The 24195-nt window shown below is 37.2% G+C and overlaps 2 protein-coding genes across 2 annotated transcripts; both read left to right on the forward strand.

Moving 5' to 3' along the window:
• The first annotated feature begins 457 nt into the window (after window positions 1–457).
• On the forward strand, window positions 458–1483 carry LOC134818715 (arylsulfatase I-like). Its single transcript, XM_063828358.1, has one exon. The coding sequence runs from the start codon at window positions 458–460 to the stop codon at window positions 1481–1483; it is 1026 nt and encodes a 341-aa protein (XP_063684428.1).
• Window positions 1484–19027: 17544 nt separating this feature from the next.
• On the forward strand, window positions 19028–19669 carry LOC134818716 (arylsulfatase B-like). Its single transcript, XM_063828359.1, has one exon. It carries the CDS (start codon window positions 19028–19030, stop codon window positions 19667–19669), a length of 642 nt encoding a protein of 213 aa, XP_063684429.1.
• The last annotated feature ends 4526 nt before the right edge of the window (window positions 19670–24195 follow it).

The raw sequence follows: 24195 nt of genomic DNA on the forward strand, positions 1-24195 counted from the left end.
CCACTATTAGGATTTTTATGATTTATACAGTGTACACACTATGTTGAATTATTTCAATATTCTACCCAGAAAACCTTACCGGTTGCCGGGCTTGCTAGATGCGCTCTTTTCTCGATCTAACAGCATGCTTGTCTCCGCTGCTTGTATGTGTAATTGTCTTTGACTTTGCTTTTCGTGACCGCAACAATCTGCAGGCCATGTCAGGTGTATACTGGATGATATTGGTAGCAGTTTTGTTCGCAACCCTCCTAGAACATATCGATTTTAAGCAACCCAATATAGTGTAGATGTCAAATCAAGCCATCTTCAACCTTTTGTGAGGTTCTGGAGGTGTTCATATTTAACTTTGTTTTAAAGTTCTAATATCGTTTAATTATTTTAACAAATTTCGTAACCCACTGATATAATTTACTCCTTAGTTCGTTGAATGGTTGGTTGATCATCACAAACTTCAGGCATGCCTGACGTACTCTTGGTGGTAGCACTTGTCTTCGTAACCCTCCTAGACCATGTCGATTGTAAACAACCCAATATAGTAATAATAGTAGCAGATGACCTGGGATACAACGATGTAGGATTCAGAGGATCTATTGCACTGACTCCAAATATTGATAGACTTGCTAACAAGAGTGTGATTCTGGAGAATCACATCGTAGCTGCTAGCTGCTCTCCTACTCGATCTGCTCTTATGACTGGTCGATATCCAATCCGAACAGGATTCTGGAAGGGAAATATCAAACCAATGGAGGAGTTTGGATTGGGATTGGACGAGACCTTGCTCCCTGAGATGCTGAAAACAAACGGATACTCAACACACGGCGTAGGAAAATGGCATCTTGGTATGCATACTTGGGAACACACGCCTGCAAAGAGAGGTTTCGATACCTGGTTTGGTTCGTACAACAGTGAACAGGATTATTTCAAACGTACATTCAAGGGCAAGACAGACTTTAGGGAAAACTATTACGATGAGAATAGTAATTTAGTTGACGACGTACGGAATGATCTAACGGGACAGTATAACACATATCTGTTCACTGACAAGTCAGTTGAGCTCATTCAAAACCACAACCAAAGCAACCCCTTCTTTCTTTATTTAGCATACACTGCACCTCATGTTCCCCGCCAAGCTTCTAAGGAAGATGTAAAAAGATTTGCCTCACACATACCTGGTAACATTTCTAAAAGTAAAGAAAGAAAAAGGTATGCAGCTCAGATATCTGTAATGGATGAAGGGATAGGAAAAGTAATTGACACTCTACGTCTAAAAGGAATGATGGACAACATTGTTTTGTTATTCACTTCAGACAATGGAGCACATAATTTCGGAAGCAACTATCCTCTGAGAGGAGGTAAGAGATCTTATCTGGAAGGAGGCGTCAGAGCAGTATCCTTTGTTCACAGCCCACTCCTTGAAAAGTCTGGTTACACCAACACCAACTTACACCATGTGACTGATTGGTATGCTACATTCAGAAACTAGCGGGAGACAACCCAGAGAAGCACAGTAAACCACAGTTACCAATAGACGGAGTTGACATCTGGAGATCTATCAATAATAACGAATCTTGCCGCGATGAGATTCTTTATGAATTAAGGGATCCTTCTAAAAGGCTGGACTCGGAAGGCAGAAATGGACTTGACAATGCCAAAAAATATCCAATCAACCTCAAAACATTTGAAGCAAAATTCCGCAAAGTAGAACATAAATTGTCTTACGACGCGCAAGACTTTTTCGTTATTCGATGGAAGAATTGGAAGCTTCTTGTCGGCACAGGAATAATGCTCCAAGGTTGGACCTCAGAAAGTGGACAGAGAGACGAATACGAACAATTCTTAAGTTACGAGGGAAAAATGCATCCATGGAGCATAGTGTCTGGAACATTCCTTTTTGATCTGTCCACAGATGTTAGAGAGGAACACAATGTGGCTGATAAATATCCTGATATGGTGAAGAAATTGCTGGATAAAAAACAAGGATTTCTGAACAAGATGAAGACGGTCGAAGAACGGAATTTTTCAGATAAAGGTAAGGTTGATGGAGTTTGGAAACCCTGGGTAGAACTATAAAATGGTTGAATGTGAAGTTGTTAAACAATGATATTTTTATTATCACTTCGAGATGGCCAGGCCTACTCTCATGCTGTCTATATGTGATGATTAACTCTGAAAAACTAGGGACAACTGGGGAATGATCCCAGAACCTCGAGATTTCGCTATAGTTATTACACCGATAAAATAAAGAATTTTAATTGTATGCACGACGGTAATTATTATTTTTCATAATTTCAATATTCCCTTAAAGTTGAATTCAAATTGAAAAACTCTTAAATTGCTAAAATGTCACCTCAAAAACTACAGGTAGCAAAATCAATACATATTCAGACTTTAAAGAATAGAAATTAGAAATTAGAAATTAGAAATTAGAAATTAGAAATAAGAAATTAGAAATTAGAAATTAGAAATTAGAAATTAGAAATTAGAAATTAGAAATTAGAAATTAGAAATTAGAAATTAGAAATTAGAAATTAGAAATTAGAAATTAGAAATTAGAAATTAGAAATTAGAAATTAGAAATTAGAAATTAGAAATTAGAAATTAGAAATTAGAAATTAGAAATTAGAAATTAGAAATTAGAAATTAGAAATTAGAAATTAGAAATTAGAAATTAGAAATTAGAAATTAGAAATTAGAAAGATCATTACAGAACTACATGTGTTAGAAATTAGAAATTAGAAATTAGAAATTAGAAATTAGAAATTAGAAATTAGAAATTAGAAATTAGAAATTAGAAATTAGAAATTAGAAATTAGAAATTAGAAATTAGAAATTAGAAATTAGAAATTAGAAATTGGAAATTAGAAATTAGAAATTGGAAATTAGAAATTGGAAATTAGAAATTGTAAATTAGAAATTGGAAATGGGAAATTGGAAATGGAAAATTAGAAATTAGAAATTAGAAATTAGAAATGGGAAATTGGAAATTGGAAATGGAAAATTAGAAATTAGAAATTAGAAATTGGAAATTAGAAATTAGAAATTAGAAATTAGAAATTAGAAATTACAAATTAGAAATTAGAAATTAGAAATTGGAAATTGGAAATTAGAAATTAGAAATTCGAAATTTCATCCAGCTGGTTTTATTGCTGATTAGAATCATGATTTTACCATACCTTAAACATGGGAAATGCAATAACAAATATGACTTATTTACAGTTTACTAGGTTTACCAGTGCATCCTTCCATAAATATAATAAGGAGTTCAATTCCCAAAGCAAGGCAGTGAAAATAAATTAAGAAATGGAATGTCATGAAGGGGCAGCTGTTGATGGACCACGTACATCAGATAATTAACCGTCGATAATAAGTATCAGCAGGGAAGTTTAACCGAGAAATCATAAATTAGAGGCGGTCCGTGTAGGCCTTACACTGTGCTTTCAGCAATACTCATAAATACAACTGTTTATATTGCTGGGACCACTCAATAGGTATGTTGAGAATAGAGATCATTGGGGATGATAGGCATGTTATATTCAGTACGTACCATATACGGATGATGATTAATCACTCTACACTTGACTGTCTCGTGACTTTTTCAACCCCTTCTCTAGCTGGTCCTGAACGACTATTCGAAACCCTAACCCTCTAATCTGATCCCAACCATAACCCTAACCCAATCCTTAACAAAAGCATATGCTGAAACCCTAACCCTAACTAGATATTAGACTAACTTCCTTATACGGTCATATCACGTGATCGAAACAGTTTTTCGACAATATCTCGTCAGGGGAGCATTTTAACCCTTATATGTCATGGGGGTGATTCGGAATCAGCGTCCGAAAATACATCGATTGAAGGGGCCCTTTTAGTCTTAGAACAATCTCAAAGATCGACTGTAGAGTGATTTATTGATTCACGATGTCAATCCTTCGCAGCTCGGTGAGGCACAGTGGTGCATCTCGCCGATCTACCGAAGACTGTGGTTGCGAGAAGCATTATTTGATGCGCGCGCGACCCAGTAGTGCATCGCGCTACAAAGTGATTTAGCACGCGCTCGTACCTATACACAACTAATAGAGTTAGATTAGTCGTGGTTATTTATTTCCAGTTATTTTCTAAAATTATTTGCACGGGTCAGAGTCAATGACAAAACAAGTTTATGAAAATGAGTTTATAAAAAAATTAACTGTTGCATCTTCAGTAACTATCAATCTTCAGTCTGAGTCAATACCTATACTATAGCAGAGACAGAGACAAAACTTAGTCGTGTTTATTTATTTCCCAAGTGTTTTCTATAATTATTCACACGGGCCAATGACTAGACTGATATATTAAAATGATCTGAGTTTGTCAAGAATTTGATTCACGATGTCAATCCTTCGCAGCTCGGTGAGGCACAGTGGTGCATCTCGCCGATCTACCGAGATGGTTGCGAGAAGCATTATTTGATGCGCGCGCGACCCAGTAGTGCATCGCGCTACAAGTCAAGAATGTAATGTTTTACCCCGGGACCACCTGACCACGCGGAACACCTCAGATAAGCAGAAACAAGACCAAACCAATACGATTAAAAAACCATGTTATTTAAGTATTTAGCCCTGTAAGTAAAGCTTTAAGCAATGTTTTGGTCATAAGATGAAGTCATCAACAAATTCTCGATGTTTTCATATTATTATTTTCGTAGATTAAATAGAATATGATTCACCCTGATCGCTCATTCTTCTAGAACCTTATGTTATAGGACATAAAATCTTGTATGAACTTGATTTGTTAAACTATCAGCTCCTACCTCCTATACGAGGGCAGTATACTAATTTAACGGTTTAACACAGGGTGACTCCTCTCCGTTTACTGTAAACATTGGCCTCACCAAAGCATGAATCCCACGGTTCACTGGGAATTGGGAAAGATATGATTCTGTACAGTCTTCATCGTAGGCTATCCACTCCGATAATCGTAACCGATAATTATCTCTGATAATTCGTTAATAAAAGTTCTCTGTGTATCTATTATCTCTACTATAATTCAGAGAATTCTTTTTGTACGTACACTGTACGACCGCCCACGTGCAAATTAGATGAAAAATAGGAATTTAGGTTACAACCAAAAGGTTCCATAGCAACGGTGTTTTAATGCACACATGCACGTGCAAAGATTGTTTTAACGTCATTTTGATCGGTTTTGTGGTAATTACGTTGTGTTTAAAGTGTTTTATATTTAAATCGGTTGTATCTTCGGTTGGGATGGATATTTTTGATGTGATTAAAAGTCTCTTTCAAAGAATACTACTAGCTTCGTCCCTGTTACCATGGGCTTTCTAGTATATAATATATAAAATAATAAATATATTTTTATATAGATAAAATATCGCCCACGTGCAAATTAGCTAAAAAGCAAAAGGTTGCAAAGTAACCATGGTAACGAGGGTTGTTACACGCACGTGCACGTGCAAAGATTGTTAAAACAGAATTTTTTATCGGTTTTGTTGATATTACGTTGTGTTTAGTGCGAACAACATTTTAATCGGCTGTATCTTCGGTTGTGTAGGATATTTTTTGACTCGATTTAAACTTACTATTAAGCTATTACTTTACTAACAAAAAATACTATTAGCTTCCTCCCTGTGACCACGGGTTTTCTAGTCTTACTTTTTTATTGAAAATCTTTTCAAAATAGTACATACATCAATGTAATTGCATGAAAATAACACGGTCAAAAAGTGATTTCTATGTACTATAATGACGGGAAACCAGAACGTAGTTCGTGCAAAAATTACACCTACAAAATATGGTCCCTGACAAAACATTTCATACAATCAACACATATAAATGTAAGATATATAGTAATAGAGATGATTGTGCAATAATAAAATACAGCGTGCATAAATATCATAATGTTAATAATTTGTTAACTTTTTAATGAAATAGATTATATCATACAATACTTTTAAAAACCCAACCCACAACCCAACCCACCCCTAACCCCTTAAATAGTTTGGATCGGTTATTTTAGATTAGAGAATTGGCATTGGGAGAAATGAGATGCATCTAATCATTATCAGACAGGTAGAATTCAGCGTGACTATCGTTTGGATCTGTGGGTAGCATTTCCGACCATAGGTGATCCTTAAGTTTGGCCTTGAAGATATCAGGACAGCTATGGTCTCTTATTTCGAGAGGAAGTTTATTCCAGAGCAGATGTGTCCGATAAAAGAATGATTTCTTAAGGAGACTGCTATTACACTGTGTTTGAACAAGAGTCGTTACATAACTTAGGCTGTCATGGTGACATGATCTTAAGCGTGTGCTTCCTTTGTATAGTTGTAAGTAATTAGGAAGCTCTTGTGTGCATACACCATTGACTATTTTGTGAAACAAGGTCAGGTCATTCAATTCAAACCTCTTGCTGAGAGGAAGGATTTTCAATTGATGACATTTGTAAGTATAGTTTTCAAAGGACTGATAGCTTGTGAATTCCTCATCAAAAATCCACTTAATACACCTTTTTTGAAAAGCATCCATCTTATCTAGTTGTGTTTTATTAAATGGACGCCAGATTTGGGAACAGTGTTCAAATTGACTTCTAACAAGTGCAAGGTATAAATTTCTTCTTCGTCTCTCATCTTGGACAAATGAGCAAGTGCGTTTCAGCAGCCCAAATTTTTGGTTAGCTTTGGACAATATTTTAGTTATGTGTTCTTCAAAACGAAAGCCCTGATTTATAACGACTCCAAGATCTGTTTCCGTACTGGTGTAATCTAAGGGAGTATTACCGAGCAAATATTGAAATCTGATAAATGGAATAGGTAATATCCTACTGCTGAATTTCTTTCCAGGAATAGAGAGGACTTTACACTTTGATGGATGGAATCGCATCTTATTTTCTATGCTCCAAGAATTAAGTTCATTTATGTTATTCTGAAGTGTGCAATAATCGTTGTATGATTTAATAGGACTCCATATTTTCGTGTCATCAGCATAAAGTACCAAATTTGTGCCTGAACTTAATCTCATGGGAAGATCGTTTATGAATAAGACAAATAGAATGGGACCTAGGACGGAGCCTTGAGGAACTCCAGACAAAACAGGTTTGATCTCTGAATGTCTACCATCAACTAAAACACATTGTTCCCGTTCACTAAGATAGTTGGTTAGGAATTTGAGTAGCCTTCCTTCAATATTAAAGACGAGTTTAAGTTTCTTAAGAATAAGATCATGATTTACAGAATCAAAGGCTTTAGCAAAATCAAAGTAAATGATGTCTACACTTATAGTCGAACAGTCATTGAGGGATAGCGTGACACTGTCAATAAAGTTAATCATATTTGTGGTACAAGATCTGTCTCCAAGAAATCCATGCTGTCTATCATCAAGAAGATGCATTGTTTTATTCAAGAGTTCCTGTTTAATAAGGCGTTCAAATGTTTTCATTATAAGACTAGTTAGGGAAATCGGCCGATAATTCTCAATGTCCTCCTTACTACCCTTCTTGTGAACCGGAACTACGTGAGCCAGCTTCCATTCAGTTGGAATAATACCGGAGTTATATGATATCTCAAATAAAATTGAAAGTGGGCAAGCGAGACTACCAGCACAGTTCTTCAGTATCTTACCATGGATACCGTCAGGGCCGCAAGCTTTGTTAGAATTAATGTTCCTTAAGAGATGTTTTATATTCTCTGCACAGAAAGTTAAGTCGAATTCAGTATCACTTCTCCAATCAATATCAATATCATACTTAGATTCGTCAGAAAATTGTTCTGAGAAATACTGATTGAACATATTTGCTTTGTCTAATGGAGATTGTCTGTATGTTTCTCTAAGGTACATCCTATCCGGTATTCTTGAATTCTTTGAAGAGGATTTTACATGCGACCAGAATTTCTTTGAGATCAATGCAGGGTCATCATCGTTATATAGATTATCGTTCATCTTCTGATCAGATAGATTTTTGAACTGTGTTCTTAGTGAGCAAAACTTAAAATAATCCTTTTGTTGGCCGGTTAGTTTCCACTTTTCATGAGCTCTTTTTTTCTTCAAGTATGCCTCATGGGCCTCTGAGTCAAACCAGGGATTTCTATATGCTAACTTTAAAGTAATAGTTGGGATATGCTTTGAGATACTTTTCGATATTACAGACTTTAAGGCAAGCCAACAATATTCAGGATCTCCTAGCTTTAAAAACATAGCATTCCAGTCAATAGAATTCAAGTCTTCGTTAATGGCCGTCCAGTTTGCCTTCTTAAAGTTGAGAATCTTTCTTTTAGGACATTTAGAATAAGTGATTTTTGTAGCAACTTTAAAAGCTATTGGATAATGGTCAGATTTGCAAGCACCGTGACCCTTCAATACCGTAAGATCTCTTACTAAATTTTTACAATTACTCAAAAGAAGGTCTAGTATGTTACCCTTAACATGTGTAGGACTACTTATACATTGATCTAGATCAAAGTTATGGAATGTTGTAATGAAGTCCTCTTCAATTAAACTAGAAGGTGTAACAATTCCGTCCTCAGAAAACCAATCTACTCCATTGAGATTAAAATCACCAACGATGAAAAGTTTTTTAGGGCGTTTGCTTGAGTAGAAAGACTTGATTGTACTGGCAATACTTTCATGGTTTACTGTTCCTAAAGTTCCGACTCTGTAAACCACACAAAAAATGTATTTACTTTCACCTATGTTTATTTCAATAGCGGCCATTTCGGACCCCTTACGTACAGACAGTCTTTTGATTTCAGCTTGAATATCAGATCTGATTGCTATCAAGACTCCTCCACCATTTTTCCTATATTTTTTCGGATTGTTATCATCAGGTGGATGTGATACTTTTGAGCGATCATTTCTAAATACTTCATAGTTAGAGCTTTGAATGACCTCTCTATCCATTACAGAGTTTTTAAGCCAAGTCTCTGTAAGCAGAATAACGTCAGGATGTGAATCTTCAATATGTGCATTAAGTTCATATATTTTGGATTTATCAAGATGAGGTTGCTTACTGTTAAGTTGAGAAAACGGTATCAAGCCTTGAACATTCTGATAATAGACTGATATGTGATTAGGGCCGGGATTAAGCATACTAGGGTTTGATATTGCAATAAGCAAGAAGTTTAAGGTCAATAGAAGTAAAATCGACATACTCAGAACTTGCCTAGATGTGCTAGTTACTGCACCAAACACTATATTAGCGGCAGTCAGCCTTTCAACTCGGTATCTCCGACTGAGTCTTTGGTACTGAGTAAAGATGAAGTTCTTAATTGCAAAACCAAAGATATACAGGTATGCACAATTAATATGAGACACAAGTGGGAAGGCCTTACTGGTATTAAAGTAGAATCTACTGGGATGAATAAACCTATCAATCTCATTGGACTCTTTCGAGCTTGTTAAAATCATACCAATTAGACAAAACATGATGAACAAGTGCAGAACATAGATACCAATGTTAGATGGTCTAGAATTGAAGATAAGTGCATCTTCAAATATCCTAGTCCTGATATCCGATCCAAACCTAACCCCCCTACCCCAAGCAGAACTATCCACTTGACAGGAATTCTTTGGTGCTCTAGAATTACAAAAGCAGCCGATTCGCATCCTGTAAAGTGTTAGATCGATCATTGTCAAAAATTTAATTCAAATGTAATTTAAAATATGCATACAGCCTACCAGTGTGAACCATTGGGTTGCACCCTGGCAATTAAAAATCATTTGTGTTAATGAAAACATATTTCAAAATTGTTCAACCCTGAATTGACTCCATTACCGCAGCACAGTAGGTATCAAATTTTTAATTGAATTGCGGTTTAGAAACCAAGAGGATTGAACCATTTTGAATGAATAATAAATATGTAGAATCTTGCAAGAACACCCATGCCTTTATTATTTGGGTGAATATCAAAACGCTGTTTCTTAGTGTCAAAATGCGGGAAAAGTCTCGTGTTGATGCAGCCCCTAGCATCCAAGAAAGCAGGAAAGATATCTAAGAAATAATGCCTATACCGGGAGCACATATTGTAAATCAGATTGTTCATTCGAATAACATTTCTCTCAGTAAATTTACAACCATTAGGATTAATTGGAGGAACAGATTGAAACCATACTTTTGCAGTTGGAAGTATCAACTTTATGGAACTCATTAAACTAGATACCGCACTTTTAAGATGTGCTATTCCATTATCACAGTACCGTATATCATTAGTACCAACAGACACAAATAATTTAACAACTTCTAAATTAGGGTTATCTTTCACGAATTTCTCGATATCTCTCTTGACCTTATCAAATTTACTGCCTCCAACGGCGATGTTCTTAACTACTTGCTTATTCTTTCCTAACAATTTTTCATCTAATCTAGCAGCAAAAGAGTCCCCAGCAACAAGAACAATCTTCTGCTTTTTCGTGACTTGTTCATTGACTTGGGATAAATCCACTTGATCCTCTTCAGGAGGTTTAATCTTACGGAACGAGAGACTAAAACGTACTTGTTCATTTTCACCGACAACATTACCAGAATAAACTGCATGTCTCATTTTAGATTGAGCACCAGGTTTCATAATGTTCATGGTTTTATCAGTGGCTGGTAGCACATGATCAGGACTATCGCTGTTTTTATTACTATCAAGAACGATTGAAAGTTCTCGTGGTGCACCTAGTGAAACAGTACAAATTGAGCTAGTCTGAGATATGAGTGGCTCGTTATCACGATGGAGTCGGAGAGTAGACTTGCTCGATGCATAACGAGTTATCAGGCAGGAGTCCATATCACCAGATGTTGAAGGGTGATTGTTAACCACTTCCATGAGCTTGCAAAAATTGGGGTAATCGTTTATAGGAATTGGTTTGTTCATAACATGACCATAGTTATAAGAATGAGTGGTCGGACTAAGCCACTGAGTAGTGACTGGACGACCCCTCTGTTTTAAGTTAAGAGAGTCAAGCTCTTTTCGGAGGTCATCACAAAGGGTTTTGTCCAAGTTAAGGTCGTTAACATGTTCAACAAGGGATACAATGTCATCAGACGAGGCAGTAGATTCTGCAGCAGATTCAGAAGCAACGTCGAGGGTTAGGGCTTCCAACATTGCACGTTTTTCAGCTAGAGTGGCTGTTTTGAGAAGATCGACGAACACTTTGGGTAATTCTTGCATTGTTTGTCGAAGTAGGACGCCAGGTGATCAAGGGGCAGATCAGGAGTACAGCAGTGTCGGCAGGACAACTATCAGTGATCAGAGACCTGGGAAATAAAAAGGCCGAGCAGATCATGTAAATAAAAGGATCAATGACATAAGAGAGTGAAGGGAGATCTATGTAGAGTAATAGTTAGTAATGAAAACTATCAATCAAAATGTAAGTGAGCTAGAAAATTGGAAATTGAATAAATGAAGTTAGAAAACTGACCTTGTTAAGATTTCAGAGATGTCCCAGCCAAGCTGGGACAGAGAATAAAAGACTGCCGTACACCGCTACACTGCCTCACTACCCCCGTCTCAACCCGGGACACCGGCTGACTTTACTCCAGCGACATTCTGTCCACGAGTGGACCCATCGTCTTAGCCATGCCTAAAATTATTTGTTAAATAGTAGTGTTGAAAGTATTAAAACTTATAAACTTATAATTCAGAGAATTCTTTTTGTAGAATGTATGTCTGTACGACCGCCCACGTGCAAATTTGATGAAAAATAGGAATTTAGGTAACAACCAAAACGTTCCATAGCAACGGTGTTTTAATGCACACATGCACGTGCAAAGATTGTTTTAACGTCATTTTTATCGGTTTTGTGGTAATAACGTTGTGTTTTCGGTTGTATCTTCGGTTGGGATGGATATTTTTTGATGCGATTAAAACTTTCTTTCAAAGAATACTACTAGCTTCGTCCCTGTTACCACGGGCTTTCTAGTATATATATAAAATATATTTTTTTATAGATAAAATATCGCCCACGTGCAAATTAGCTAAAAAGCAAAAGGTTGCAAAGTAACGAGGGTTGTTACTTGTTACACGCACATGCACGTGCAAAGATTGTTAAAACAGAATTTGTTTATCGGTTTTGTTGATATTACGTTGTGTTTAGTGCGAACAACATTTTAATCGGCTGTATCTTCGGTTGTGTAGGATATTTTTTGACTCGATTTAAACTTACTATTAAGCTATTACTTTACTAACAAAAAATACTATTAGCTTCCTCCCTGTGACCACGGGTTTTCTAGTCTTACTTATAATTCAGAGAATTCTTTTTGTAGAATGTATGTTGATACTAGAGATAAGTGTACTGTATTTTCCAATAATATTGGAGATATAAGCGAATTGTATTTTCCAATGTGGAAAGCATATTTGAAGTCTATTATTTTGCTTTCCCAATTATATACAGCAGTATTAGCAATAAGGAAGTGCTACTACTAAAATGACAACGAACCACTCTGACTCATGACTACTGATAAAAAGAGTTTTGATGTCTGTATAGAGACTTATCAGGTGGCCTTTTTAATGATCCAGATATGGCAATATCTGGTCTCTGAAAACCACAAATATTGACTTATCCGCGGGCGCGGAATGTTTTGAGTGAACTTTGCTAGTAGGCAGAACATGTGGTTCGCCGGTGCTAAATTATCACAGATAACTAACGCGCATTTAGGAGACGCGCAAAAGTTGAAATTGTTATTACGGTTTGGGCGAGCGATTTAGAAAGAGCCATATTCGGTTAAAAAAATTCTGTGCTCGCGCTTGGCGCTAATTTATAATTACACTGACTATAGGTCAATCTAAGAATTATAAAACATCATTGGTTAAATGGCACGGATTCAATGGTTATAAGGTAAGATTTGGTTAACTTTGTAACACTTACAATCATCCGGAGACCGGACACTGCGACAGAAAACGGTACGGTGGAATATTTTAGAAAGGTGGACAGTACGGTGGAATATTTTAGAAAGGTGGACAGTAAGATGGAATATTTTAGAAAGGTCAAGGTGGACAGTACGTGGTTTTCAGACTATCATTTTTGTAGATTAAATAGGATACGATTCACCCTGGTCGCTGATTCCTCTAGAGCCTTCCATAGAACATAACATTTTTATTCACTTACTTACTTAGATTTAGAGTACTAGTAGGTTTGACTGGGATCTAGTAGGTTTTAGCTGGGATAGCCTCGCTGGACAACAGTATTGGTAGCGGTGTATCCTTTAGTAGGGGGCGTGTCGTGGAATGATTTTAATAAGCACAAGATAGAGGTGGAATTAACTTATTTGGGAAAAAATTCCACAGCTGTGCTGTTTTTACTCTAAATGAGTTAATAGTGTTATAGATTGAATCGAGCTAGTTCCTAGCTCTCTCCTGATTCTTCTAGAACCTTCCACGAGGACCAAATATCTCTTGATATTTACGGGTTAAACCACTAGTCCGTAAAGAGGACAGTTAAAACCACTAGTTCGTAGAGAGGATAGTTAAACAACGGTTAACTACCTTGTTTTAATTATAAACTTAGACCTCTCCGAAACATGTAGGTTTAGCGTAAGGGTCAAGGTTCTGCGATCTTACTTTGTTCATTATTCCGATTCCAATTATTCTGATTTTACCATCATACTATCTTTCACTTGAACTTCGAGTATCTATCTATTCTCCACGCACCGGTGATAACAGATTGGCGACGAGGATAAAACGGCGACGAGGATATAACATGGACGACACGAAGCCACCAAAAGATATGCCCTTGTCGACAGGTAAGATTCAAACTGTTACAGACCAGATGAGTCGTATTTCAATCATAGGTAAACCCCGCCAGTTTGTATACGGCGATAACTTTCATCAGTTTTGCGATCGGTTCACGGAATACGTAACCATAAATGAATTAAAGAAAAACCTTGACATGATATTTCTATCCTTGGTCGACAATAGAACACACGCATCTTTGAAATCCGTAGAATTGGATGATGATGATAAAGCCGATGCAGCTAAATTATGCGATGCTTTTAAGAAGGCCATAAATCCGGTCGTAAGCAATGCAAATGCTCTTGCAAAATTATATAATCTAAAGCAAAAGAGCCATGAATCCATTGACGATTATAATTATAGACTTGGTATCATAGCCCAGAAGCTAAATTTTTCTCCATCTGACCTTGCAAGTCATAAATTAGAAGCTTTCATACAAGGCCTTAGAAACATTGCCATAAAAATGGAAATTGTCAGAGACAGAAAGAACTTAACATATGACAAGGCAGTAAGTAGTGCCAAATCTCTCGAGGCTTTCTTCATTGAAGAAAGACAAAAATAATTCGGACGATACATAAATTAAAAATATCCGTAATAGCAACGTGAGTAGATCAGCAGGTCCGTCAGGCCATAGAGCAAGGAATAGATCGAGAAATAGATCAATGAATCGTTACAGTTCTAGATCTAGATCAAGATCAGTGAGTCATATTGATTCTGATAATAGCAGGGACCATTCGAGATCTCGGTCCAGAGATAGAAAAAAATCTTCGTGATCGTTCTAGATCAAGCTCCTACCCTGAATCATTTCGTACAGATTCAAAATGAGATAGATATATCGACTGGCACGGGACAACATATTGCCCCAGAACCTGGTACTGCAGTGAGTCAACCAGGCCATCATTCGCCCGATAACACTATCCCATTGACCGGCATAACTAGCACGGAAGTAGACCCTACGAGCTCAAATGAAGCTTCTGTATATGAGAGGTTAGCAAGGAATAACCCAAGGGCTACTAGAAGTCTACCTATTGATAGGTTTGATTATCGTCATGACCACGTGACGGTCAATAAAAAGTACAACAAGAAAAGGAAGTGAGTACTTGATTACTGTAATTCTGCAGATGTGTGAGTTTCTAAACTAGCAACGAAGTCGTATGATACTATTTCTCGGAAATAATTTTAGGTGTGCCCATGTGCACTCGGGTACCCTTTAAACCGATTAATCAGTTGTGATCATTATTATCGAGACTTCTTTTAATCATGATACTCTGCTAGTTTTAGTACTTTAGCCAGTTAAACTTTATAATTTATATTTATACAACTAGTTTAAATCACTTTCTGGCATACTCACACCGCCATATTAATTAAGTATAAATGGCGTGTAGCAGGATATTACAATTACAATTATATATTACAAGGTCAATCTAATAAATGACTATTTCCCCCGTTCGTAACAAAAAATATTCTTCCAGAGAAAGAAGAGCCCGGACCCCAGGCAGTAACGGACGTAGAGGCCGCAACGATAGAAGAGGAAGCGACAACAGAAGAGGCAGCAGTGACAGGACCAGCAACAGAAACAGAAGGAGCAGCAGAGACAGAAGGAGCAGCAGAGAAGGAGCTCATAGAGTCACTAGAGAGCGTCACCGTAATGGAGACTGATAGCCCCGCAGACGGAGATAACCCCGCAGACGGAGATAACCCCGCAGACGGAGATAGCCCCGCAAACGGAGAGACCTTGGTGTCAGTGAACGTGACAAGTCAGGCCTTGCTGCCAGCTAACAAAAGTGGTAAGAAAAGACCTTTGAACGATTTAGCTAAATATCATGGTCATACTCAATCACAGAAAGCTTCAAAACTGATGGAAGCGATCTCTGATAAACAAACAACTAATCATATGATTCAACCAGGTGCCCTTGAGCAAGCGAGGCTACGGAAGCACGAGGCCATATGGGCCGGCATGTGCCCCTGGGCACAAACCCCGCCTTCAAACTTCTTTAAACCGGGGTATCACCCTCTCGCCATGCTGTGGCGGAAAACCCCATACATCCCTGTCCACGCATTCGCGTCCATAGCGGACCAGAACGAGATCAGAAAAGATCTCCTGGGGATCTGGAACCCCAAAAAACTACTGGAAAGGACTGAGACCATAGAAGCGGAAAAATATTTCTTGCTATGGTGGACCGCCAACAGCAGGTGGGAGTAAGTCCTTTGTGACATATCCCTACATCAAAGTATTGTAGTCCTTTGTGACATATCCCTACATCAAAGTATTTTAGTCCTTTGTGACATATCCCTATATCAAAATAATTTAGTCCTTTGAGACATATATTCTATATATTATGATATAACACTGTTACTTTTGTAATATATCACTATTAATTTTACTACCTTGGTGCAGTTCAAAAATGCGTCTATTCATTTCTTGAAAAATAAAAACCAAAAACAACATACGATTGTAAGAATCATAAATCAAAATATAATTGAGGTGTCGATCATATTAGATCATAATTGGGAATTCCACAAAATCTATGTTGATTATACCCTTCTTCTATGGACCCTTACCCACATGTTACTACCGCTCTATTGAAGCCCTGCACATTACTTCTTCTCTACTGAAGTCCTAAACGTCACTCCTGCTAGCTATTGAAGCCCTACACATTACTTCTTCTCTACTGAAGTCCTAAACGTCACTCCTGCTAGCTATTGAAGCCCTACACATTACTTCTTCTCTACTGAAGTCCTAAACGTGACTCCTGCTCTATTGAAGCCCTGCACATTACTTCTTCTCCACCGAAGTCCTAAACGTCACTTCCGCTCTCATGAAGACCTGAACATTTCTCCTGCATTTACCTTACTTAGTCCTTAGAAGACACTAATAGAGCCCACATCACCCCAAAGACCTTGAAGATCTAAGTTGACAATAGTTGGGTGAAAGACTTACCTTCTGGATCAACCGTCATACTAAAGCTTAACTAACAAGAATAGACACGATCCTAGTTGATGAACATCAGCTCACGCCAACAACGGCTCATTGAAATACTTCTAAATGGACAATCCGAAAACTATAGTTTTTTAATAAATGAAATAACAGACTGGAGAAAATAAAATTTCCTTGAAGACCAACGAACAATTCGTGTAAATTATTTTTAATAGAATATGGAGAAGAATTGAATCAATGAATCTGTGAATTCGTGTTAACATTTGATTTTCAATATGTGAGATATTTGTGACAAGACCCATAGCTTGTTTTTCAAAATTGTGGACGTATAATAAAAACCCCGTAAAGATTTTATCTACCAATAAAATCTTTTTCTGTGTCCGTAGGGATCTGTTATAGATTGAATCGAGCTAGTTCCTAGCTCTCTCCTGATTCTTCTAGAACCTTCCACGAGGACCAAATATCTCTTGATATTTACGGGTTAAACCACTAGTCCGTAAAGAGGACAGTTAAAACCACTAGTTCGTAGAGAGGATAGTTAAACAACGGTTAACTACCTTGTTTTAATTATAAACTTAGACCTCTCCGAAACATGTAGGTTTAGCGTAAGGGTCAAGGTTCTGCGATCTTACTTTGTTCATTATTCCGATTCCAATTATTCTGATTTTACCATCATACTATCTTTCACTTGAACTTCGAGTATCTATCTATTCTCCACGCACCGGTGATAACAATAGTGTGTAGCCACAGAGCGTGGTAGATTTTCTGTTCACTTTGTTGTTAAACTATCAGCTCCTGCCTTCTGTCCGAGGCCAGGGTAGTTGATTAGTTTAACACAGGGTAACGAACTCATATATTTTTTCCATCGCCTAAAAAGGCAATAGATGGTTAGAAGTGGTAGGATTTGAGAATGGGTATAGTGGGTATAGGTTTTTCGTCGTGTCACAAAGCAAAACATGCATTAACCTCCGCAAACACGTGCTCCTTTACAAATTATGATTTGATGGTCGCGCGCGCATTTTACAATGCTTTTATGTCAAGGTGTACTCTATACCAAGAATCGAGCTAATAAATCGTGTACGCCGCGCATGTATATCTCTCTTCGCTATTATACATTTTGATTAGGAGTCGTTTTTGGCGACATCTGTCCAACTTTCGGATCACATTTGTAATTTCGGATCACGTTTGTATTTCACAAGCTCACGTGTAATCTTATTGTGACGTTGCTTCCACAGTCGACTAATATAATGCTAATTTGATCCATTGAGATCTGATCCATCGATACGTGATTGACTATTTGAGGACAGGATCATGCTAGCCGTACACTAACAAGCTGTAACAAGCTGCCAATCACATCACAGCCTACATTACACACAGTTTTATGTCAAATATTGTCCAATTTTTGACATAAAATGAAAATAAACTATGGTAGAGTTCAGCTCAGGTCATATCTCAGTTCAGATCATGTCTCTAATTTGAAAATGGAAATGTGTCGTATTGCAATTAGATCACAATTTCGGACAGATGTCTTTTTTTTTCTGGTAACATATTGAGTCGGACAAGAGTCGCTGTCGGACAGATGTCTTTTTAACTGCATCATGCATATCACCGCACAGGCTGCGCTACGGTGTCCGGTCGTTTAACTTTCGATTCAAATAATTGACAACGGCAACCCCTCCATTTTGTTCTCTGTAACGCCCCAAAGAAATTTGGTAATTTAACCAATATGAAACGATCGTTAATTGTAATTAATTACGGTCGATGGAAATCTAGCGTCCGCTAACCGGCGCAATTCTTGTTACTGTAAACATTGGCCGCACCAAAGCACGAATTCCCACGTAGATCACTATAAATAGTTCGTCTCGCTATATATATATCGTCTTGCTTTGTATATTAATACAGTGTTTAATACTGTTTAAATAGTAAGATACCACTATTAGGATTTTTATGATTTATACAGTGTACACACTATGTTGAATTATTTCAATATTCTACCCAGAAAACCTTACCGGTTGCCGGGCTTGCTAGATGCGCTCTTTTCTCGATCTAACAGCATGCTTGTCTCCGCTGCTTGTATGTGTAATTGTCTTTGACTTTGCTTTTCGTGACCGCAACAATCTGCAGGCCATGTCAGGTGTATACTGGATGATATTGGTAGCAGTTTTGTTCGCAACCCTCCTAGAACATATCGATTTTAAGCAACCCAATATAGTGTAGATGTCAAATCAAGCCATCTTCAACCTTTTGTGAGGTTCTGGAGGTGTTCATATTTAACTTTGTTTTAAAGTTCTAATATCGTTTAATTATTTTAACAAATTTCGTAACCCACTGATATAATTTACTCCTTAGTTCGTTGAATGGTTGGTTGATCATCACAAACTTCAGGCATGCCTGACGTACTCTTGGTGGTAGCACTTGTCTTCGTAACCCTCCTAGACCATGTCGATTGTAAACAACCCAATATAGTAATAATAGTAGCAGATGACCTGGGATACAACGATGTAGGATTCAGAGGATCTATTGCACTGACTCCAAATATTGATAGACTTGCTAACAAGAGTGTGATTCTGGAGAATCACATCGTAGCTGCTAGCTGCTCTCCTACTCGATCTGCTCTTATGACTGGTCGGTATCCAATCCGAACAGGATTCTGGAAGGGAAATATCAAACCAATGGAGGAGTTTGGATTGGGATTGGATGAGACCTTGCTCCCTGAGATGCTGAAAACAAACGGATACTCAACACACGGCGTAGGAAAATGGCATCTCGGTATGCATACTTGGGAACACACGCCTGCAAAGAGAGGTTTCGATACCTGGTTTGGTTTGTACAACTGTGAACAGGATTATTTCAAACGTACATTCAAGGGCAAGACAGACTTTAGGGAAAACTATTACGATGAGAATAGTAATTTAGTTGACGACGTACGGAATGATCTAACGGGACAGTATAACACATATCTGTTCACTGACAAGTCAGTTGAGCTCATCAAAACCACAACCAAAGCAACCCCTTCTTTCTTTATTTAGCATACACTGCACCTCATGTTCCCCGCCAAGCTTCTAAGGAAGATGTAAAAAGATTTGCCTCACACATACCTGGTAACATTTCTAAAAGTAAAGAAAGAAAAAGGTATGCAGCTCAGATATCTGTAATGGATGAAGGGATAGGAAAAGTAATTGACACTCTACGTCTAAAAGGAATGATGGACAACATTGTTTTGTTATTCACTTCAGACAATGGAGCACATAATTTCGGAAGCAACTATCCTCTGAGAGGAGGTAAGAGATCTTATCTGGAAGGAGGCGTCAGAGCAGTATCCTTTGTTCACAGCCCACTCCTTGAAAAGTCTGGTTACACCAACACCAACTTACACCATGTGACTGATTGGTATGCTACATTTCAGAAACTAGCGGGAGACAACCCAGAGAAGCACAGTAAACCACAGTTACCAATAGACGGAGTTGACATCTGGAGATCTATCAATAATAACGAATCTTGCCGCGATGAGATTCTTTATGAATTAAGGGATCCTTCTAAAAGGCTGGACTCGGAAGGCAGAAATGGACTTGACAATGCCAAAAAATATCCAATCAACCTCAAAACATTTGAAGCAAAATTCCGCAAAGTAGAACATAAATTGTCTTACGACGCGCAAGACTTTTTCGTTATTCGATGGAAGAATTTTTAATAAAACAAATATTAATAAAACAAATATTTATTTTTACGGCACAATCAAACAATATCAATAATAAATAAATCAGGGGAGGTTTGAAGAGGTTTCAAGTGCCGAAGGCCACTGCTTATCTTTAGGATTTGAGAGTGACCTGTGCTTGAAACCCCCTCAACCATCCACTACGTCAATATACTAATTACAGTATACAAATATAGAAAAATATAATAATCTTAAATTACTTATTGGTTTAGTTTGGTGACAAAGGAGAGCCCAGTTGAGTTTTAGTTTAGCTTTAGGTTTTGAATCACAGTTTAAAAGGTTAGCCATGTTTCATGGCAGAGAGAGATATCATGTGTGCATAGCCGTACCGGATGTAGAGTTTGAGATATAATATAGATTAGTTACCATGTATTAGGGTCATCTCGATTTTGGAGGGATAGCAAGTGCTTTTTAAGGTTAGATTTAATAACACCTGACGAAGCTGATAAGTCTGAATTCTTGGAAGAACCCGGGATTATCAACCCATCTACATTAGCATCACATGTTTCGAATACATAGGGGCTGAGGTCATTCCAAATTTTCGTAGAGGTGTACAAAAAGTTCTGTTGGGAGATATCTAACCTCAGTAATGGGACAATCAGACGAAGTTTTTCATTTCTAGGACAGAACTTGAAAAGATCTTTAATCGACTGGGGGACATCAAATTTAAGAATTTTGAATAATTCCATAAATGTATGGTACATGTGCAGATTCTCCAGGTTCATAATTTTCTGCTCGGTGAATAGCGGTTTAGTGTGTTCAAGACAGTAGTTCTTGCTAGCCATATGTTCGTTATAAGTTCTTGAACGTGCACAGGTTAAATAGTATTCTTTATGATCAAAATTGGGAATGTTACCAAATAGCAGTCTTATACATCGTTTTTGAATTGCAAAGATTTTATTCAGCTTATGTTTAGGGATCCCACCCCAGCAACTTATACAATAGCTAAGATGTGACATAAAAAGAGCATTGTATAGTTTCAAATATTCAGATTTGGGAACGAATTTGCAAATTCTCTTAATCGATACAATACTGGAGTTCAGCTTTAAAGATAAATGATTAAGATGTGGTTCCCAGCTTAGCTGTTCGTCTATTATCACCCCAAGAAACTTTGTACATTGAACTTTTTCTAGCTTTTTGCCATCTATTAAAATCGTTAGATTCCTGTTAAAGGGCCGTGTTCTGGCACAGGTCTGTGTTGCTCTTGACAAACCTGGCTGAAAATGCATATAACAACTTTTCCCTGCATTTATATGTAACTTGTTAGACTCCATATAGTTACTGACTTGTTTCATTACATGATTAGCTTTTTCAAAAGCTTCCTGTGCTGAACTACCTATCACGAAAATATTTGTATCATCAGCAAACAGGACGAATTCAGCCAAGCTTGAGGAGCTCACAATATCATTTATATAAATCAGAAATAGTAGAGGTCCTAACACTGACCCCTGGGGTACACCATACTCAACTGAACACTTGTCCGACTTTTCAGTTTGAAAAGAAGTTACTTGGCTACGGTTTTTTAGATAGCTAGCAAGAGTTTTTAGTGCAATACCTCTTACTCCATAGTGTTCAAGTTTATGCAGGAGTTTATCGTGCTCAATTGTGTCAAATGCTTTACTTAGATCAATAAATATTCCAATTACATGATTTTTCTGTTCAATCTCATTAAGTATTTTATTGACAGAATAGTTTACGGCATGAGATGTTGAGTGTTGTTTTCTAAAACCAAATTGTCGATCATAAATCACGTTCATAGCACTGAGGTAATTATATAACCTATTATAGATTATTTTTTCAAGTATTTTTCCAAATATCGGTAATGTAGAAACAGGTCGATAGTTATCAAGGCATCGTGAGTCTCCTTTTTTATAAATTGGTGTAATAGAGCCCGTTTTAAGCTTGTTTGGAAAGACCCCATTGTCCAAGAACCAATTAAAGAATCTAGAGATATGACCAGACAGATAATTTACACTCTTTTTTAAGACTTTAACAGAGATATCACTTGCCTTCCCATTTTCAAGGCTACCAATGATTTTACTTATCTCTTCCTCGTCACAGGGGCTGAGAAAAAAAGAGTTCACTATTCTTTCTCTGCCCTTGAGGTATTGTTTAAACTTCGTCTTAATAAAATTGCCATCAGTTACCGTACGAGATGGTACAGAAGATTGAACTTTTGAATTAAGATTACGAGCAATAGACGAGAAGTAGATGTTAAATCCGTTAGCAATCTCACGGCGTTCAGTTACAATTCGACCATCAATTAAGAATGATGCTTTTATATCTTTTTTAGATTTACCCCTGAGTTCGTTAATCAATTCCCAGGTTTTTTTAATATTTCCTTTAGCAAGTTCAAATTTTTTTCCATAGTGGGCTTTTTTCGCAGATTTTATAGCTTTGTTTAGGATAGAACGATACTCCTTATACTTAAGATATAAAGTTTCCTCACCTAATGGGTTGATTTTGGTACACGAAGCCTTCCATCGCTTGTAGTGAAAGCCTTTAGTAAACACAGATTTAATTAACGCAGAAGTGATCCATGGATTCATCAATCTATTGCGTTTTGATTGAAAACCAGCAGTAGAGTCCAATTTGAAATTCAGTTCGATTTTTTCATGGACAGTTTCGACAAATTTTTCAAAACCTTCCTCATCATACGAAAAGTTCGATCGGTAGATATCCCTTCCAATATCATTAAGGAAGCTTTCTATATTAGACTCACAGTAATCATACTTAGGTTTAAGTTTGGTATCATTTGGACTCTCTTTAGTATTACACGATATGAAACAGAAGATTGGGTTATGATGGGAAATCTTGGATTCAAGAATTCCAGATCCTAAGACACGCTCAGTAGAGTTCACTAAAATATTATCAATTAAGCTTTCGTTGCAACCCGGCTTGGCATGGGTGGCAATCGATATCAAAGGGATTAAATTGTTACTGTAGATAGTTTGTTCAAATTCAGCTATGTTTCGTCCCTGGGCCAAAAGATCAACATTGAAGTCACCTGTCAAGGCTACATTATTAGACGGTAGGAATTTCATCAACACGTCAAGCTCAGCAAGTGCATCTAGAATATCACCACTAGGGGGCCTGTAGACAACACCAGCAATCTGTGGAACCTCTGTGTTAGTGATCTCAACAAAAAGTGTTTCAAGATTGTCAGAGCATTTACATAACTTTTCGATTCGGCTGTATTGGTACTTATTGTCAATATATACACCAAGGCCACTACCTTTCTTTTTCCCATCAGTTTTGGAGTTATACTCACTGCTGTAACCATCAATTTTGTATAAATCTTTATTTTCCTCATCAATGTTTGTTTCAGCTAGCGCAATAACTGCAAATTTCTCATCATATTGACTCATATCAGTAATAAAGCTGTCAAAGTTAGATGCGTTCCCATCAATGTTGTTAAACACAATAGATATAAACGGCTTGTTATGGTTAAGTATGTTTTTTGACAGCCGGTTGAAATTTGTCATGTTATAAGACCTACAGTCTTTTAGAATGTTTGAAATAGTCTCCATATCTTCGTCTCTTTCTACAGTGTTGGGATCATATTTGTCATAAATAATTGAGTTGAAAGGATTGTACCTTTGGGATTTGAAGGCGAAACATTGACTGCAGTGCCACATTTGTTTAACATGGTCAAATTTAAAGCTCTGTTCAGAACATTTGGCATGATATATTGTATCGCAACACTCACATATTATGACTTTATGATGGCTTAGTACATTGCTATCACAACCTGGACATCTCTCTCTTGTAATATTAAAGTTTATTGAGGTCATATCGGTAAGATATCACTCCTACTACCCCTACTTAGGGCACTCCTAT

The sequence above is a fragment of the Bolinopsis microptera genome, chromosome 7 (genome assembly GCF_026151205.1).
Source record: "Bolinopsis microptera isolate Bmic1 chromosome 7, MBARI_Bmic_1.0, whole genome shotgun sequence".
In the NCBI taxonomy this organism is placed as follows: Eukaryota; Metazoa; Ctenophora; class Tentaculata; order Lobata; family Bolinopsidae; genus Bolinopsis; species Bolinopsis microptera.